We start from the raw sequence: 21,060 nt of genomic DNA on the forward strand, positions 1-21,060 counted from the left end.
AAAGCAGTTTTTTATTTTAATTTTCTTGTCTATCTTCCTAACCTTTTGATATCTCGTAAGCCAGGTTTAATCATTCTTAAAACTTGTTTTTACTGTAAACAAGTGAATAGGCTTAAGGCCTCTTACCGATATATTGTAGTATTTTGATGGTACTTATTACATGTTTATAATACTTAAGTATTATATTTATATTTAAATATATCTCCATGTGTTCTTATTTTCTGATTTTGTATTTCTTAGGTAGAAATAGTTATCTTTTAGTTATCAAATAGTTATCTCTTTTGCCCATACATCTAGTAATTGTTGAAATGCATTGAATCAATCATATTGAATTTAAAAATAATACTATATTCCATACACACTGTCTGAATAAAAAGATGAGTAAGACACAGTTCCTGCTGAAGAGGGATTATGATCTGGTGAAAGGGTAGATATTCAAACAATTGTAATAAGTGATAAGTCCAGTAATGGAAGTGTGGAAATGTATTTATTGTCCAGAAGAATTGGAGGTGATATTTGCGCTGCTTTGAGGATGATGAGTAGGCCTCCATTAGACATGTCAGGCTTGCCAGACATAAGAACAACTTCATTGAAAGGCACGTTCAGGAAACAGTTATTTCAGTATGGCAGAACATAGGATATATATATGGGAATGAGGGAAGTACCTTCGATGAGCTTGGAAAGGCAAGCTTGAAGCTTCTCTCTTGGTACTTTACCACATTACAAAGTACGGCAGCTAGAAGCAAGACGCAGGAGAAGGGAAAGGCAGATTGAGCTCATTTGGGGGAATTGAGCTTGAGGTTCTACAGAGTAGTAAGCTTCAGATGTACAGTAAGTATTTGGAAATAACATCTTGGATTCTTAAGAGTGATGGGATTAGAGGTATAAATTTGGGAGGAGAAGGGAGTGAAAGAGAAAACCTCAGGGAGTATTAACATTCAAAGAAAAGGCGAAAAAGAGGTTTGTGAGTTATTGTGGAATTAAGAGAGTGTCGAGAAGAGTTCCATCAGAAGAGTTTTAGGTGCTGTAAAAAAGAGTGGGGACTACAATTAGGAGTTTTTAAGTGAGCAAATTTGGGAGAGCGGGGGAAAGAGTGGTGGGAGGAGGAGTAGATGAGTAGTAAAAACAAAGAAGACCCAGTGTGTAATTTCTCAGAAAAGAAACAATTAAGGGAAAAAATTAGTCTAAAGAGTAATTTCTCTCAAAGTAACTGGAGTTAATTATAATAAATTGTGTGTGTTGCATTCAGTGAATTTATTATATCCTTGACCTTTGTATATCTTTCTCTCCCAATAATAACAGGGCCCAGCAAGCATGATGGCCTACTTGCTTGTTTCTGGGCTATTCCTAACTCGAATTAGAAGACCCATTGGTAAGATGACAATAACTGAGCAAAAGCTTGAAGGAGAGTATAGATACGTTAATTCTCGGCTCATCACAAACAGGTGTGTACAAATGTATTAAATGTATTTGGCTGTACTAAAAATTCCTTTGTATGGCTATTGAAGTCCTGTAAGCTGACTCCAAAAAGTCTAGTAACACTGTTACTGAACAGTGACGGTAAAACTGTGTGTATTTACTTCTTTTGAAAATATACATTATGAAGGATATCGGTTTTATAAAGTAGTAATCCTCTACGTTTCTAACCCTGTTTCTTGTTAACTGTTTAGTATCCCTGATTTACCTCTTCCTGTCTTCTATTGACTAACTTTCTGTTGATTTCACTTTAAGCAAAGTCAAAAAAACAATTTAAATTCAAATTTACTTCTTCAAAGAAAATTTTGTCTCAATTTATCCACAAATGTTTTTTGTTTGAGACTGTATTTGGAATACTCAAAGTTAATTCAGTCTCACTGCATGTGTCTCTACCTATTCTCCAGACAGTTTAAAAATCCAAAGAAGGAAGTATTGGGCGTTAGAGCCAGCCTGACTAGTTTCAAAAGCTACCTTCTCCACTTATCAGTTATATATGACTTTTGGCAAGTTATTTATAGCCTCACTTTTCTTATTTATGCTAGGTAGATAATATAGGGTTGTCATGAGGATTAAATATGAAATATATATAAAGCTTCCAGCACTGTTTTTAATATGTAGCAAGTGCTCAATACATTTTCTCGCATATTGATGATCTGTCAACCTTAAGTCATCTTGAGGGTCCTCATATTTATTTACTACCCTGTTGGCATTACAGAATTATTTAGGAAATTATTCTTTTAACAGTTCCCTCTTCCTTTATTTCCTTGGATTGCTAAAATAGTACCAGTTCTAAATAGGGTTTTTGTGCTGTAGGGAGACAGAAGAATAGAAGGTTGAGTAGAGAGGTGATCTGCCAAGTGAATGAAAGATGGTATCAGCTAGGATGCTTTCCATTGCAAGAAACAGAAAACCCTGACTCAGGTGGCTGCAACAATAAAGACATTTACTACTTCACATAAAAACTCTTAAAGATAGAGCAGTTCCAGGCGCAGCATGATCGGGGTGTCTGGGTCTTCTCTTGGCTCTCTCCTCCTCTGTATGTTACCCTTTTCCTCTGGCTAGTTCTCTTTGTGATCACAAGATGGCAAAAGCAGTTTTAGATCTCACCAGCCCTCCTCCCCTGCAAAAATTCCAGAAACAAAAACAGACCATTTCTGCTGTCTCTTTAAGAGAGCAAGGAATCTTCGCCAGAAGCCCCACAACAGACTTTCTTTCACATCTCATTGGCCAGAATTATCACTAAAGCAATTACAGCAAAGTGATTGGCTTAGACCATTGGGAACTCTTTCCCTGTGGATGGAGTTGAGGCCATTCCTCAACCATTTGGATGCATAGAAAAGGATAGAGAACTTTAAGAAAATTGGGGTTCTCTTAGGAAGAAGGACATGGAAGAGAATAAATGTTGGATAGGCAGTTGTCAGTATTCTGGGATGTTCTGTTCTTTCAGGTTTTAGGTTTAGGCTAAAACGTTCAGGAGAAGTAGAATTATCACCTCATCTTTCTCCACTGACTTAAATGTGCAGAGGAGGTAAAAGGAAGTAAGAAGACAAATTATAGGTATAGAATTGTGTTAAACTGGGATTCTGATACCCTGGGGCCTTGTATTATTGTGTAAGGGAAATTGTGAAAGGCAGGTCAAACACGAAGCAACTTTATGGAAAGTTAATTTTACTTGAATTGGTTGAGGTAGGGGCTACCTTGTTTTTATGATGGAAAAAAATACAGGTACATTTTGGACTAGAATATAAAACTCACATAAATTTTTAAGGGGAAAAAGAGACTTTAAAGAAATATTGTGTGTTTATTAAGAGCTGTTTTAACTGTGCCTTCTAGATGCCTATGTAAATCTTTACTTTCCTCTGCTGTAAGAGGTACTTTGCTGGGGGAGTTTACATTATACTGAATAGAGTGGAAAACTAGATTTTAGTGTCAGATACGAGTTATAATTTCAGCTATTTGACCTGCCAGCTCCATGACTTCTGCAAATTTAGTTAACTATATTTAACCTTTTTTCATCCATAAAATGACCGTTTTTTCCTAGTTAAGATCCTTGTGGCCCCTGTGTACCCATTCAAATCAGCTCAAAGAAAGAGGAGTTGCGAGGCTATGCTGGGGTTCCAAGAATAAGAACAACTGTTCAGCTAGGCCTCCTGGGAGCTGGCACTGTGAGGCGGGCAGGACTTAGTTTGCTTTTCTGTCTTTTAAAGGCTGCATGTCATGGCATCACTACCTTATTTTTTTTCTAACTGTTGTTTTCTCCTCTCCTTCTGGTTAGATCTGTACTCAGTTTGTAGTAATGGCTGCCCTAGTCCTGCCTTCCTATATGTCATGGCAATTTCTTTCTTACTTCTTATTTCTTATTATATTTCTTATTTCTTTGTTCACATTTCTGAGAATTAACCCAGCACATCTTTTCCAGCCAGGCTATATGTGGCATATGCAACATATGTCGGTAGTGCAGTCTGTGATCCAGTCAGATGCATATCCCTGTGCTCTGATCAGTTGAGCTGGGTACAGATAGTGGCTTGAGATGTACCCAATAAGCTCATAGTCACAAAATGTCCAGTTATATACAAATATTCAGTCATTAAATACGGTATTTCAGTTATTTTTCAGGCTTAGGTAACATTAAAATTAATTGCTAAATTATTTTCTTTAATAGTGAAGAAATTGCCTTTTACAATGGAAATAAAAGAGAAAAGCAGACAATCCACTCAGTCTTCCGAAAACTGGTAAGATAACATGTTGGAGGCTCATGTGTTTATGGAAAAAAGATTGGGGGCCTTTGCCAAGATACATACATATACCTTTAATCTTTAAAATATTTATGTTTAAAATAACTAACTGTGAAGAATTTTTATACTGTGTTTTCCTAAAAACTATCAAATCATTGTATTAAGCTGCCCAACTATAAAAATGGGTAGGTTTTATTAAAATAATTGTCTGTACTTTTAAAGCGGTTACTTAGGAGTCTTATTTAGTGATAAATTTAGTGATTATTACAGAAAGAATTTGTTCCTGTAGCATTCATGGAAATACTGTGAGCACAGTTCAGCAAACATTTTCTGTAATGGGCAAGATAATACATGTATAGTTTAGGCTTTTCAGGCCATATGGTCTCTGCTGCAACTGTTCAGTTCTGCCACTCAGGAGTAACCATATTCTGTATGTAAATGAATGGATGTGGCTATGTTCTAATAAAACTTTATTTACAAAAATAAGTGACAGGCTGGATTTGAACTGTGGGCCGTAGTTTGCTGACCCTTGATTTAGAATATAAACGTCGTTTCTTATGAAAACTATACCTTGGTTTTTATTTACTTGCCGCTTGGAAAATTTGAATTTAATTAATTTTATTGATTATTCATTCAAAAGATACGGAGCACCATCTAGGTGTCTGTGCTTGTCCAGGTGATTAGTGTGATAACAGTGGTGTGTGTGATGGGCTACATCCTCCCTTTAAGGAGCTTACATTTTAGTGGAAGTTTTTGAAATTAAATACATATTTGAGGTGATTTTTAAAGGTTAAGGAAGTTATTTTAAATTATTTCAGAAATTGAATTTTTGCCTTTTTTATATTTAACATGACTGAACTTTGATAGTATTCACTGATAAAATACATTTAAGGTAATGTTCTAGGGGACTGCTGTTAACTAGTTCGCTCTTCACATGGCTTGCCCATGCTTATCCTTTAGATTTCAGCCCAAAAGTTAACACCTTTTTGAGGCCTTGTCTTCTCTGATGGCCTCCACCAGTTATTTTCCCATTTTAATGATCTGTTTCCTTAAAAGCGTACATTGTGATTTATAATTATTTTGTTTGTTTACTAGTTTGTCTCTTTCATTAGTATGTGAATTCCATGAGCTCAGGGACCTTGTCTGCTTTATTCATTGTTGTATCTCCAGCATTGAGCTCAGTATGTAACATCTGTCATTCATTGAATACATGTTCTAGCCATTGTTCTTTTACAGAAGATATTAAGAGCAAGCTACCCTGTACTCAGGAAATCCACGTTTTAGTGGGGGAGACAATAAACAAGTAAACAACTGGATATTTTACAATATATGATTTCAGGTTGTAGTGAATTTTGTGACCAAAAATAAAATGGAATAAAGTGGTAGAGTATGATGGGGGCTGTTGCCTAGCTATTTTAGGTAGGGGATGGCAAGAAGGTCTTTCTTGAAGAGGTGGCATTTTATCAGAAACCCATATGAAGTAAGGGAGTTAGTCACAGAATATAAATATCTAGGAAGACAGTAATCCTGGCAGAGGGAACAGCAGGAGAAAAGCCTTAAGGCAGAAGCATGTTTGAGGAACCAATATTTCTGGAGCTCAGTGAGAAAGAGCAAAGTAGAAGCAGATGAGGTTTAAGATAGAGACCAGTGCCGGATCATGCAGGGCCTTGAGTAATATGATAGATGGAAAAGTCAAGAACATTAAAAATGCAGAATAAAATACATTTTTAGACTTGTAATTTTGAGATAATGCATGCTGAGATTAAAGCTACAGACTCGGGCTGTGCAGCATCACTAGCACTTGGTTCAAATTGAGTGTAATATAATTCTTAGAGAAAGCACAGACCAGAGGTTTCCAACTAAGGCAAAGCATTGAGTGCTATTTCCAGACAGCTGGTGTTTCACCTAAATTAGCTCATCTTTCTGTTCTATTTCTTTTGATTATTGATCAATTTTAACATGTATGTATCTGACAATATTATGAATACAGGATCATTGTACTGTTACATGCAAGGGACACCACATTGATATTCTTTAAGTAGTTTCCATTCTGTTTGCATAAAAATGGTTTCATGAAGTATTTGTTTGGCAACTGTTCTGTGATCAGCATTGTGCTCAATGAAATGTGATGTATATAATGTCATCAGAGATCACAGGCACTCAGTTAATACTTGTTGAATACAAAAATTATTTTCTTTTGTCCTCATGATAGATTCATTTTTTTAATATACAGAAAGTATATATATTTTTTGTTTTTGCTTTCTGCCAGGTGGAGCACCTACATAATTTCATTTTGTTTCGGTTTTCTATGGGCTTCATTGATAGCATAATTGCCAAATGTAAGTATGCTTTAAAAGAGATAGTGGAATGGAATTTGTGGGAAAAGTGAAGTGTTGTTGATGTTTTTAACTGTTTTGTTTCAGATTTTGCCACTGTGGTTGGTTATGTAGTTGTCAGTCGTCCTTTCCTAGATTTGTCTCATCCTCGACATCTCAAAAGCTCACATTCAGAACTTCTGGAGGTAAAGTGGTAGTAGTAGTCATACTCAATTGAAATTTTAAATATAACAATAAAGAAAAGCTAGTTTTAATCTTAGAAATATAAGTGGAAACTAATATTTATTTCTTTGTCAGGATTACTACCAAAGTGGAAGAATGCTTTTGCGAATGTCTCAGGCTCTGGGTCGAATAGTTTTGGCTGGCCGTGAAATGACAAGATTGGCTGGGTAAGTAAGATTAGTAATAATGAGCAATTGCAGAGAATAATTTTTTTCAAATATGTTATCCTTAATAATTGTGCCCAGTTGAGGTTGAGATAAGGGGCAGTGAAGCCCCGTATTTCTTGCTCTTGCAAGCTGGTTTTGATAGAAAAGTAGGAAGATTTTTCTTTGATAGTGAACTTTCCATGTTTCCTTAAGATAGCTGTTTGGAGCCTTAAACTAGGTTAGTTGTTCTCAAGCTGTCTGTTCTGTGAACACTGGTATTCAGTAAGCTGGGAAATGTCGAATTGGGGCAGTCTTTCCTTGATTCACAGAAAATTAAGTTAGTGAATAGAATTTTCTCGTTTGAACTTTTTTGTCCCCTACCAGACTTTTTTGTCCTTAGGTCTTTGATACCTGGCAACTCAGCAAAAGATAAACAAGGATGAAGTTGATTTTAATGAAAAAAGTGAAAAGTTACCTTATGGTAGTTGTAGGTCCAGTTGTAAATATGGTCAGGGTGTCTAGTAAAATTGTTCTTAGACCATCAAATGGAGTTAAATATTTCAAAATTTCACGGTCTAATATAAAGGGCTTGGTATGGTGTCAAAAAAACAATAATGTAAAAAAAGAGCACCGTAAGTTTCAGGTCATCTGAAGAAATTAGATGTCTTTGGATCTTTCCCAGGCCTGTGATTAGTCTGCCTGTTTCCTCTGTTCCTTCTTCTCTAATCCTTTGGCAGTTAAGGTCTTCATGGCAAGATAGAAGAAGTTATAAACTACTATGAGGAGTCTCTCTCTTGAGAATGCTGACATTCTTCCTACTTGTTAATAACTTTCTCATGCCTTTACAGCTCCTAGCATATGGGATGCTTCTGTTCCTTTAGGAAGTTTCTGCTTGTTATTCACAGAATGATCCTGTTTGCTTCTCTGGTTAGAGTGCTTTCTCTTCGATCATCATATCATTCTTCTCCTCCTCAACTTCTTGTCATTAGTCTTGATTTCTATCACCACAGTGATTTCTCTCTAATATTAAGAACACTTCATCTTTTTTCCCTCTTCAGAGGAAGAAAGAGAGGAATCCTCCAAATTCTTCCATGTTTGCAGGGAAGTAGTGTGCATTTGGCATACTTAAAATAAATGATGTCCTCAGAGAGAAAAGCCAACTTTATCCAAGGCTTTATAACTCGCTCCAGCAGGAACTCAGGGTCCATGCTTCCTGGACCTAAGGAATGCACTAGCATTAGTCCTTTTATAGTATTTACTAGAAAATTCCTTAAAATTCTAGTGGCAGAGAACCTTCTTGATTTGCCTATTAATAAAGTATCTGTTGAGGTGGGATCCTATGAGACCTCTTTTCTTAGCCGCATGTTCCTCCTCTCCTATTGAAGCATAATAATAAAATGTGTACTAATACTTTATGTTGATGAGATGTCTTTTAAGTTATCTCATTTAAACTAAATGATAAGTTTAGAAACTTCAGTTAGATTTGTATAAAGTAAAAAATATGAACTTAATGTTATATGTCAATTATATTCAAAATAAATAATAAAAATTAAAGATATAGCCTTTGGAGTTTTGATTATGACTTCTTTTTTTCTTCAGCTTTACTGCTCGGATTACAGAATTAATGCAAGTACTAAAGGATTTAAATCAGGGCAAATATGAACGCACCATGGTCTCACAACAGGAAAAAGGTAAATATGAATGCACTAGGTCACATAAGTTTTTGCTGACATGACATGATGCTTTAATACTGATTTTTCCATTTAATGTATTGAAGGAGCACAAGGCATTCCCTTGATACCTGGTGTTGGAGAAATCATCAATGCAGATAACATTATAAAGTACGTACAGAAAAGGGTTCTTTAGCACCATAAACATCTGTTAAACTACACAGTAGCCTTTCTCTTTCAGCTACATCTGCTTAGTGTTTAATGTAAAATTATTCTCTTTTTATTAATTTCCTCTATAGATTTGATCATGTTCCTTTAGCAACGCCAAATGGAGATATCTTGATTCGAGACCTTAATTTTGAAGTAAGTTTTTACATGGTTATATAAAAGCTTAAATCATCTTCAGAATGTGAAATGGAGAACTGTTGTCTGAATATTTAACATAATTTTAAGGCTTCACTTAGTTTCTGAACCCACAAAATTGCTTTAAAAAGTAAGTCTTTATAAAGGAGGACTGCCTTCGATTAAGGTAGTCATAAGGTACTGTAAATTTCCAGTTATAAGATAAATAAGTACCAGGGATGTAATGTACAACATGACCAATATAAAAACACTGCTGTATGTCATATAGAAAAGTTGTTAAGAGAGTAAACCCTAGGAGTTCTCATCACACACACAAAATTTTTTTCTATTTCTCTAATTTTGTATCTGTATGAGATGATGGATGTTCACTAAACTTACTGTGATAATCATTTCATGGTGTATGGAAGTCAAATCATTATGCTGTACACCTTAAACTTAGTGTTGCATGTCAATGATATCGCAATAAAACTGGAAGAAAAAAATAAAAAGTAAGTCTTTGAAATAGAAATTTATTTTTCTTATTTGACAGGACTTTAAAGTTTCAAATACTACTATCAAAAATCTTTTGCAAATAAAGTCCATCTGAAGAAAGCCATAGAAGATATAGATAATTGGAATCTCCGATGTAAGATGAATATTTAAACATGCAAATATAACATTAGTCTCTTTAAATTAAAATAATTTACCATTTGGTAGTATTTTGATGGTATAGGAGGATCTGTACCTATAAAAACAAAACATAAACTTTCATATTACTGATGAAAACAGTGGAAGAGCGGCACAATAGTGCTGCAGATTGCCACTCACCCAAGACACATAACATCTCGAGCCAAGTGAATTGTGGTGCTGATCAATATAGTCTGTTAACCAAATGGGAATGTGGCAGGCCAAATGAAAAAGAAAAAGCAAAAGATGAGAATTATTGTTATTGTATGATTTTATAAGACTCTTGCAGACCTAAGGGTTACTATTTAGGTTATGTGTCTATTGTGACTTTACGAATAGTTCATATCTGAAAATCTTGAAGATTAGTAACAGATGGCTATCATGTGGGCTGTCTCTCCAGTTCCAGATACCATTACTCTAGAATAACACTGTCCAATAGCACTTTCTGCCATGATGGAAATGTTCTATGTCTGCATTGTCCAGTATAGTAGCCACATGTGGATATTGTATTCTTGAAATATGGCTAGTACAGTTCAGGAACTGAATTTTAGATTTTACTTAATTTTAATGAATTTGACCTTAAATAGCCATGTGACTAGTGGCTATTGTATTGGACAGCACAACTCCAGAATTCTCTACATGCTTATGTTTATGGTCCTCTGTAATTTGTGTTGTATATGGAGATTCTTTTCAACTGCTGTTATTGAAGGAATATTGTCTGATAGTTTATAAAATAAGGAGTATAATTACTGGATTTGTTTTCAAAGTGTTATAATTATAGGTAAGTCTTCAGTTTTTCTACTCTTAGTCATGTATATTTATTATGTACGTCTCCACTTTCTTTTTAAGGAACTGTAAAAATGAAAAGCGTTGGTTATGCAAAGTACTTTGGACTTATTCAACAATGAGTGTTATATATTGTCATGTTTATTTTAAAGCCAGGAAACAAAAAGGGAAGTACAGAAAATGTGAATATATTTGGTAAATATTTAATGGCACAAGTATTACAGAAGTGTTTTCTCATTTAGCTCCAGGTGCTGCAGTCAGAGCTACAGCTCTAGGTGCTGCTTTGCTCCCTTGGCAAAGTAGGTGGCCACCTACAGGGCTTGATTTCAGGAATAAAACAGAGCTTAAAACTCCATCTTTGATAGATTTTCAGTAGCCCCTTTATTGTCACTACCCAAGAGTAAAAAGGGCCATGAGATTTCTCCATTGAAGAATCCTCTTAGCCCTTTCTCCTACTTTCCCTCACTTGTGTCTTTACACAGACATAGAATACGCCAACAATACAGATGCACACATGGCTTGAGCCTAGTGAGGAGAGATTTGGGATCTGTATGTACAGCCACGTGGAATAAATAGATCATGATTATGGTCTGTGATATGCTCACTTTGTCATAGTGTTACCACACTAATGCTGTTCCTTTCATCTTAGTCCAAAGCCGCCCTTCCCTTTAAAGCCTTTATGTTTGAATTTTAGTATACTTCTGGCCAGTCCTGATAACTTCACTTTTAGTCTCAGAAAGGACCTAACTTTTTTGCTCTTATTTTGGTTTCATTTTGGAAAGTCTTATTTTAGTTATCAGTTACACCCCTGCTTGTTTAAGTTTTTTTACTCTGTGACCATTCCATATCACTGTTGTCTATTCTGTGATTCTTGTATTGTTTTCTCCTCCACTTGGAGCTGTTTCTTTGACTTCTGTACTTTTGGTCCACTGTTAATAAATTCCTCTTCTGTCTCTTTCTGACTTAGGGTATTCTAAGTTAGACTTGGCTTTTTTCATTTATTTTGTCTTTCTATCTTTTTTTTAACATTGTTTTATTTTGTTTTTTAATTCAACAAACATCCATCACTTCTTTGTAACATCTGATTGTTTTCTATCCATCTGGCTTACTTGAAAATAAAGATTCCTTTCTCCTGCAAAGAGGCATGATAAAACTGAGACTTGACCATCACAAATAAATGTGTCCTACTTTATGATCAGTTTGCCTTTTGTGTTACCTAATAATCAAATAATGTAAGCTTCTTTGAGATAGGAGATTTTATATCATTCCTTTATAAACTCCCTCAGCAATGGCATATTTATATAGACTGGAGAAACCCTAGGAAATAACTACTTGTAGGTTATAATGTGGGCATTAAAATAGTACTTTGTAACTTACTAAAATTTTTACCTTTTCAGTAAGCGAGCATATTTTAATGTTTAAAGAAGCCTAAGTAAATCTTCGTAAACAGCATACTTTCATGTAATCTCTCTTTTATTTAAATCATATTTATGTGTAGAATATTTTGATGTTTTATTATAGTAAATTCATAGGAAGTAGGATTTATCAAGAAGTAATATTTCTGGGGGAATATTTTTATTGGTAAAGATATGGTGGTTCAAAGCATTCACTGCCCCAGTAAAGCAATCCAGGATCCTCAATAATAGAGTGTTATTGGGACTTCCCTGGTGGTTCAGTGGTTAAGAATCCGCCTGCCAGTGCAGGGGACACTTGTTCCAACCCTGGTCCGGGAAGATCCCACATGCCGTGGAGCAGCTAAGCCTGTGCTCCACAGCTACTGAAGGCTGTCCCTAGAGCCCATGCTCTGCAGCAAGAGAAGCCACCACAATGAGAAGCACACCGCAACAAAGAGTAGCCCCCGCTCACCACAACCAAAGAAAGCCTGTGCGCAGCAATGAAGACCCAACGTAGCCAAAAATAAATAAATAAAATAAATTTATATTTAAAAAATTTAAAAATAGAATGTTATTAAGAACTTGATAACTGGTTTTCAGTGAAAGGAACCCTTGGCTTTTAGTCTTAATTCAACCCAGAAAAAAAAATACATGTTTTTACAAATCTTTAATTTGGAAAAATTATCACTGGCTTACCATGGCTGATGTCATAATTGGAAGTTTTGTCCAACATTATCAAAAGCCACGGAGTAAAGAAAAGTTAATGCTGAGTCTAAGACATTTGTGCATAGAAGAGTACCTAAGGATTTCAGTAACTCTAGTTGCTATTTATACACATCATTACAAACTTGGTTTTGAGGTTTCCCGGCATGTTGCTCCAAGTAATGTGGAGGGGTATTGGATATCCGTGAAAGCCACAGTAAGCAGTTAGGTGCAGAGAACAGTACATATGGCTAACATTACCTAAATAAATCAGAGTGCTAGGGAACCATTTAATTAATCGTTCTCTGAACTTTAAGGTGCTCCTAGGGGAAACACTTTTATAGTAGAGTACAATTATTATATATAATGTATTACTAGGAATATTCACTATATTCAGTTTTATAGGAAAAAGAAATATGTATTTAGAAGAAGTCCATCAAAATAACTCTTTAAAATAATTTCTCAGATAAAAAGACAAATATCTGGAAAAGTCATTCAGAATAGCTCATTCTCTAATATACAACATAAAATTTACCATTTTAACTATTTTGAAGTATACAGTTCAGTGGCATTAAGTACATTTAGTGTGTTGTGCAACCATCACCTCTATCTTCAGAACTTTTTCATCACAGCAAAGAGAAACTCTGTACCCATTAAACAGTAACTCGTTTCTCCCCACCCCTTAGTCCCTGGTAACCTCTGTTCTACTTTCTGTCTCACTGAATTTGCCTATTCTGGCTACCTCATGTGAATGGAATCATAACATTTGTCCTTTTGTGTCTGGCATATCTCACTTAGCATCGTGTCTTCAGGTTCATTCATGTTGTGGCATGTACCGGAATTTCATTCCTTTTAAGGGTGAATAATAATATTCCATTGTATGTATATGCCACATTTTGTTTATTCATTTATCCACTTGGGTTGCTTCCACTTTCGACTATTTTGAATAACGCAGAAGGCTCTGCATTCCATCAGAAAAGGTTCTTTCAGTGGCTTACAGCACCCTATAGTGTTTACCTGCCGTTACGCTACCACCACCTCTGACCTCTCTGAGCTCATTTCCTACTACTCTTCTCTCCTGCTCATTCTTCTTCAGCAGAATCCTTTCTGGTTTTTGAATAGGACAGGTACATTCCTGCTTCAGCCTTTGTAGCTACTTTTTGTGGGTAGGTTTATCTGGAGCAGTCCCTCCAGATAAACTTCTGGTTTACTCTTTCTTTCACAGCTTTGCCCAGTTGTCATTTTCAGTGAGGCCTGGCCTGACCACCTTAAAAATGCAACCCACCCCCCCACACACAGTTTTTTTTACCTTTATCTATTTTTTCCCTGTAGCACTTATTTTCTAACATACTGTTTAATTTACTTATTTATTATGCATGTTCCTTATTGTATATCTCTCCCACTAGAATGTGTACTGGTAAGGGTAAGGATTTTGTTGTGTTTTTTTGTTGTTCTTTGGGTTTCTTTGGTCTCTTTTACTCACTAATGTAGCTGCATTGCCTCGAACAGAGCCAGACACTGAGTATTCAATACATATTCATTAAATTAAAAAATAAGAACCTAAGGCTCAACAGTTTAAAAAAGGCAGGTTCCACAGCCAGGGTAACTCATATCTCTCTGTTGTCTTTTCCTGCTGTGATACATTGCTGTGTGAGCTACAATTATGACTCAGGTTTTTTGATTCATCACCAGGTTGATTAACTCAGATAAGACCATAAGCTTAGAAATCAACCACTCTTGACATTTTTCATTTAACTTTACGTTGTTGCAGAGCAATTTGGTGGCACTTATAAATATTTATAATACATATGTACTTTGATGCAATACATAATTTCTAAGAATCTGATCTGTAGAAGTATTTCTCACTAGTGCATCAGTTTGCACTCTCAGAGCTTCATTGCAGTATTATTAAAAGAGCAAGCAAAATGCAGATGACCTAAATATTTAACAAAAGGAGAGTATTTAAATACGTTATGATACATCCTTACTGTGGAATACACTGCAGGCATTAAGAGAGGAATGGGGAGAATCTGAATATACTGACCTGAAAGAATATCTGTGATATATTGTTTGTTTGTTTATTTATTTATTTTAAATTTTATTTTATTTTTATACAGCAGGTTCTTATTAGTTATCTCTTTTTTACATATTAGTGTATATGTCAATCCCAATCTCCCATTTCATACCACCACCACCCTGCCCCCCACCCGACCCCCACCTCCGTTTCCCTCACCTTGGTGTCCATACGTTTGTTCTCTTCAACTGTGTCTCTATTTCTGCCATGTGAACCAGTTCATCTGCACCATTTTTCTAGATTCCACATATATGCATTAATATACGATACTTGTTTTTCTCTTTCTGACTTACTTCACTCTGTATGACAGTCTCCAGGTCCATCCACGTCTCGACAAATGACCCAATTTCGTTCCTTTTTCTGGCTGAGTAATATTCCATTGTATATATGTACCACATCTTCTTTATCCATTCGCCTGTTCATGGGCATTTAGGTTGCTTCCATGACCTTACTGTTGTAAATAGTGCTGCAGTGAGCATTGGGGTGCATGTGTCTTTTTGAATTATGGTTTTCTCTGGCTCTCTATCTGCCCAGTAGTGGGATTGCTGGGTCATATGGTAATTCTATTTTTAATTTTTTAAGGATCATCCATGCTGTTCTCTATAGTGGCTGTATCAATTTACATTCCCACCAACAGTGCGAGAAGGTTCCCTTTTCTCCACACCCTCTCCAGCATTTGTTGTTTGTGGATTTTCTGATGATACCCATTCTAACTGGTGTGAGGTGATAACTCATTGTAGTTTTGATTTGCATTTCTCTAATAATTAGTAATGTTGAGCAGCTTTTTATGTGCCTCTTGGGCATCTGTATGTCTTCTTTGGAGAAATGTTTATTTAGGTCTTCTGCCCATTTTTTGATTGGGTTGTTTGTTCTTTTTAATACTGAGCTGCATGAGCTGTTTATATAGTTTGGAGATTAATCCTTTGTCCATTGATACGTTTGCAAATATTTTCTCCCATTCTGGGGGTTGTCTTTTTGTCTTATTTATAGTTTGCTTTGCTGTGCAAAAGCTTTGAAGTTTCATTAGGTTCCATTTCTTGATTTTTGTTTTTATTTCCATTACTCTAGGAGGTGGATAAAAAAAGATCTTGCTGTGATTTATTTCAAGAGTCTTCTTCCTGTGTTTTCATCTAACAGTTTTATAGTGTCTGGTCTTAAATTTAGGTCTTTAATCCATTTTGAGTTTATTTTTTGTGTATGGTGTTAGGGAGTGTTCTAATTTCATTCTTTTACATGTAGCTGTCCAGTTTTCCCAGCACCACTTATTGAAGAGGCTGTCTTTTCTCTATTATATATCCTTGCCTCCTTTGTCATAGATTAGTTGACCATAGGTGCATGGGTTTATCTCTGGGCTTTCTATCCTGTTCCACTGATCTATATTCTGTTTCTGTGCTAATACCATATTGTCTTTATTTTATTTTATTTTTAATTTTTGGCTGTGTTGGGTCTCCGTTGCTGTGCACGGGCTTTCTCTAGTTGCGGTGAGCCAGGGCTACTCTTCGTTACTGTGTGCGGGCTTCTCATTGTCGTGGCTTGTCTTGTTGCAGACACGGGCTCTAGGCACACAGGTTTCAGTAGTTGTGACACGTGGGCTCAGGGGTTGTGGCTTGCGGGCTCTAGAGCTCAGGCTCAGTAGTTGTGGCGCATGGGCTTCGTTGCTCCGTGGTGTGTGAGATCTTCCTGGGCCAGACTCGAACCCGTGTCCCTTACATTGGTAGGCAGATTCTTAACCGCTGTGCCACCACGGAAGCCCCTACCATATTGTCTTGATTACTGTAGCTTTGTGATATAGTCTGAAGTCAGGGAGTGTGATTCCTCCAGCTCCGTTTCTTTCCCTCAAGCTAGCTTTGGCTCTTCGAGGTCTTTTGTATCTCCATACAAATTTTAAGATTTTTTTGTTCTAGTTCTGTAAAAAATGCCATTGAGAATTTGGTAGGGATTGCATTGAATCTGTAGATTGCTTTGGGTAGTATAGTCATTTTCACAGTACTGATTCTTCCAATCCAGGAACATGGTATATCTCTCCATCTGTTTGTGTCATCTTTGATTTCTTTCATCAGTGTCTTATAGTTTTCTGAGTACAGGTCTTTTACCTCCTTAGGTAGGTTTATTCCTAGGTATTTTATTCTTTTCATTGCAATGGTAAATGAGATTGTTTCCATAATTTCTCTTTCTGATCTTTCATTGTTAGCGTATAGGAATGCAAGAGATTTCTGTGCATTAATTTTGTATCCTGCAACTTTACCAAATTCATTGATTAGCTGTAGTAGTTGTCTGGTGGCATCTTTAGGATTCTCCACGTATAGTATCATGTCATCTGTAAACAGTGACAGTTTTACTTCTTCTTTTCCAATTTGATTCCTTTTATTTCTTTTTCTTTTCTGATTGCTGTGGCTAGGACTTCCAAAACTATGTTGAATAAAAGTGGTGAGAGTGGACATCCTTGTTTTGTTCCTGATCTTAGAGGAAATGCTTTCAGTTTTTCACCATTGAGAATGATGCTGGCTGTGGGTTTGTCATAGATGGCCTTTATTATGTTGAGGTAGTTTCCCTCTTTGCCCACTTTCTGGAGAGTTTTTATCATAAATGGGTGTTGAATTTTGTCAAAAGCTTTTACTGCATCTATTGAGATGATCATATGGTTTTTTTCTTCAATTTGTTAATATGGTGTATCGCATTGATTTGCATATATTGAAGAATCCTCGCATCCCTGGGATAAATCCCACTTGATCATGGTGTATGATCCTTTTAATGTGTTGTTGGATTCTGTTTGTTAGTATTTTGTTGAGGATTTTTGCATCTATGTTCATCAGTCTGTAATTTTCTTTTTTTGTAGTATCTTTGTCTGGTTTGGGTATCAGGGTGATGGTGGCCTTGTAGAATGAGTTTGGGAGTGTTCTCCCTCTGCTATATTTTGGAAGAGTTTGAGAAGGATAGATGTTAGAACTCCTCTAAATGTTTGATAGAATTCACCTGTGAAGCCATTTGGTCCTGGATTTTTGTTTGTCGGAAGATTTTTAATCACAGTTTCAATTTCATTACTTGTGATTGGTCTGTTTATATTTTCTCTTTCTTCCTGGTTCAGTCTCGGAAGGTTATGCTTTTCTAAGAATTTGTCCATTTCTTCCAGGTTGTCCAGTTTATTGGCATAGAGTTGCTTACAGTAGTCTCTTACGATGCTTTGTATTTCTGTGGTGTCCATTGTAACTTCTTTTTCATTTTTAATTTTATTGATTTGAGTCCTCTCCCTCTTTTTCTTGATGAGTCTGGCTAAAGGTTTATCAATCCTGTTTATCTTCTCAGAGAACTAGCTTTTAGTTTTATTGATCTTTGCTATTGTTTTCTTTGTTTCCATTGCATTTATTTCTGCTCTGATCTTTATGGTTTCTTTCCTTCTACTAACTTTGGGTTTTGTTTGTTCTTCTTTCTCTAGTTCCTTTAGGTGTAAGCTTAGATTGCTTATTTGAGATTTTTCTTGTTTCTTGAGGTAGGATTGTGTTGCTCTAAACTTCCCTCTTAGAACTGCTTTTGCTGCATCCCATAGCTTTTGGGTCATTGTGTTTTCCTTGTCATTTGTCTCTAGGTATGTTTTGATTTCCTCTATGATTTCTTCAGTGATCTCTTGGTTATTTATTAATGTATTGTTTAGCCTCCATGTGTTTGTGTTTTTTACGTTTTTTTCCCTGTAATTGATTTCTCATCTCATAATGTTGTGGTTGAAAAAGATGCTTGCAATGATTTCAGTGTTCTTAACTTACCGAGGTTTGATTTGTGACCCAAGGTCTCATCTACCCTGGAGAACGTTCCATATGCACTTGAAAGTGTAATCTGCTGTTTTTGGATGGAATGTCCTATAAATATCAATTAAATCTGTCTGGTCTGTTGTGTCATTTAAAGTTTGTGCTTCCTTATTAGTTTTCTGTCTGGATTATCGGTCCATTGGTGTAAGTGAGGTGTTAAAGTCCCCGTCTATTGTGTTACCGTTGATTTCCTCTTTTATAGCTGTTAGCACTTGCCTTATGTATTGAGGTGCTCCTGTGTTGCTGCATAAATATTTATAATTGTTATATCTTCTTCTTGGATTGATCCCTTGATCATTATGTAGTGTCCTTCCTTGACTCTTATAACATTCTTTATTTTAAAGTCTATTTTATCTGATATGAGTGTTGCTACTCCAGCTTTCTTTTGATTTCCATTGCATGGAATATCTTTTTCCATCTCCTCACTTTCAGTCTGTATGTATCCCTAGGTCTGAAGTGGGTCTCTTGTAGACAGCATATTTATGGGTCTTGTTTTTGTATCCATTCAGCAATCCTGTGTCTTTTGGTTGGAGCATTTAATCCATTCACATTTAAGGTAATTATCAATATGTATGTTCCTATTACCATTTTCTGAATTGTTTTGGGTTTGGTTTTGTATGTCCTTTTTTTCTCTTATGTTTCCCACCTAGAGAAGTTCCTTTAGCATCTGTTGTAGAACTGGTTTGGTGGTGCTGAATTCTCTTAGCTTTTGCTTGTCTGTAAAGCTTTTGATTTCTCCACTGAATCTGAATGAAGTCCTTGCCAGGGAAGTAATCTTAGTTGTACTTTAGATATATCGTGCCACTCCCTTCTGGCTTGTAGAGTTTCTGCTGAGAAATCAGCTGTTAATCTTATGGGAGTTCTCTTGTACTTTTCCTTTTTCCCTTGTTGCTTTTAATAATTTTTCTTTGTCTTTAATTTTTGCCAGTTTGATTATTATATGTCTTGGCATGTTTCTCCTTGGATTTATCCTGTGTGGGACTCTCTGCACTTCCTGGACTTGGGTGGCTATTTTCTTTCCCATGTTAAGGAAAGTTTTAGACTCTAATCTCTTCAGATATTTTCTCGGGTCCTTTCTCTCTCTCTTCTTCTTCTTGGGACCCCTGTAAGGTGAATGTTCATGTGTTTAATGTTGTCCCAGAGGTCTCTCAGTCTGTCTTCATTTCTGTTCATTCTGTTTTCTTTATTCTGTTCCACAGCAGTGAATCCCACCATTCTTTCTTCCATATTCTGTTCCACTGCAGTGAATTCCACCATTTCTTCCAGGTCACTTATCTGTTCTTCTGCCTCAGTTACTCTGCTATTGATTCCCTCTAGTGTACTTTTCATTTCAGTTATTGTGTTGTTCATCTCTGTTTGTTTGTTCTTAAATCTTCTGGGTGTTTGTTCTTTAATTGTTCTAGGTCTTTAATTGTGCTAGAAGATACATTTCTTGTATCTTCTCAATCTTTGACTCCTCTGTTCTTTTTCTGAGGTCCTGGATCATCTTTGCTATCATTATTCTGAATTATTTTTCTGGAAGATTGCCTATCTCCACTTCATTTAGTTGTTTTTCTGGGGTTTTATCTTGTTCCCTCATCTGGTACATAGTACTCTGCCTTTTCATTTTGTCTATCTTTGTGTGAATATGGTTTTTGTTCCACAGGCTGCAGGACTGTAGTTCTTGTTTCTGCTGTCTGCCTTCTGGTGGATGAGGCTATCTGAGAGTCTTGTGTAAGCTTCCTGTTGGGAGGTACTAGTGGTAGGTAGAGCTGGGTGTTGCTCTGATGGGCAGAACTCAGTAAAACTTTAATCCACTTGTCTGCTGATGTGTGGGGCTGAGTTCCCTCCCTGTTGGTTGTTTGGCCTGAGGTGACCCAACACTGGAACCTACGCGGCTCTTTGGTGGGGCTAATGGTGACTCTGGGAGTGCTCATGCCAAGGATTACTTCCCAGAACTTCTCCTGCCAGTGTCCTTGTCCCCAGGGTGAGCCACAGCCACCACCCCCCCCCCCCCCCCCTCTGCAGGAGACCCTCCCGCACTAGCAGGTAGGTCTGGTTCAGTCTCCTGTGGGGTCACTGCTCCTTCCCCCTGGGTCCTGATGTGCACACTACTTTGTGTGTGCCCTCCAAGAGTGGAGTCTCTGTTTCCCCCAGTCCTGTTGAAGTCCTGCAGTAAAATCCTGCTATCCTTCAAAGGCTGATTCTCTGGGAATTCTTCCTCCCGTTGCCAGACCCCTAGGTTGGGAAGCCTGACGTGGGGCTCAGAACCGTCAGTCCAGAGGGTGGACTTCTGTGGTATAATTGTTCTCCAGTGGTTGTTCTCCCAGTGGTTATGGGATTTGATTTTATTGTGATTGTTCCCCTCCTGCCGTCACATTGCGGCTCCACTTTTGTCTTTGGATGTGGGGTATCTTTTTTGGTGAGTTCCAGTGTTTTCCTGTTGATAAGATTGTTCAGCAGTTAGTGGTGATTCTGATGCTCTTGCAAGAGGGAGGGCACGTCCTTCTATTCCACCATCTTGATCCCTTCCATGAAATTCATTTTGTTTACATCTGTATTTTATACAAGTCTTTATTTATACCTTTCCTGAGCTGTTTTATTATGGTATATTTCTTGTAAGCAATATATAACTAGATTTTTTTAAGTACATTTTAAAAACCTCAAAAGCAAAGCAAAATAAAACATAATTCTTTGCTGACCTCCCCAAC

At 36.5% G+C, this 21,060-nt stretch overlaps 1 protein-coding gene across 3 annotated transcripts in view; it reads left to right on the plus strand.

Annotated features, from left to right (window-relative positions):
- ABCD3 (ATP binding cassette subfamily D member 3) overlaps positions 1-21,060 on the plus strand; it is an 83,000-nt gene that overhangs the window by 47,206 nt on the left and 14,734 nt on the right. For 2 of the 3 annotated variants that reach the window (XM_027114384.1, XM_027114383.1), the window contains exons 9-16: positions 1,303-1,445; positions 4,139-4,208; positions 6,481-6,550; positions 6,635-6,732; positions 6,845-6,936; positions 8,515-8,606; positions 8,693-8,756; positions 8,885-8,948. In XM_027114384.1, coding sequence (XP_026970185.1) covers positions 1,303-1,445; positions 4,139-4,208; positions 6,481-6,550; positions 6,635-6,732; positions 6,845-6,936; positions 8,515-8,606; positions 8,693-8,756; positions 8,885-8,948 — 693 coding nt within the window. Of the gene's footprint in view, positions 1-1,302; positions 1,446-4,138; positions 4,209-6,480; positions 6,551-6,634; positions 6,733-6,844; positions 6,937-8,514; positions 8,607-8,692; positions 8,757-8,884; positions 8,949-9,477; positions 9,574-21,060 lie in introns of all 3 variants that reach the window. The other variant, XR_003434363.1, reaches the window with a different exon arrangement.

Source organism: Aethalodelphis obliquidens, unplaced genomic scaffold, assembly GCF_003676395.1.
Source record: "Aethalodelphis obliquidens isolate GAN/ISIS:26980383/991018 unplaced genomic scaffold, ASM367639v1 scaffold13, whole genome shotgun sequence".
In the NCBI taxonomy this organism is placed as follows: domain Eukaryota; kingdom Metazoa; phylum Chordata; class Mammalia; order Artiodactyla; family Delphinidae; genus Aethalodelphis; species Aethalodelphis obliquidens.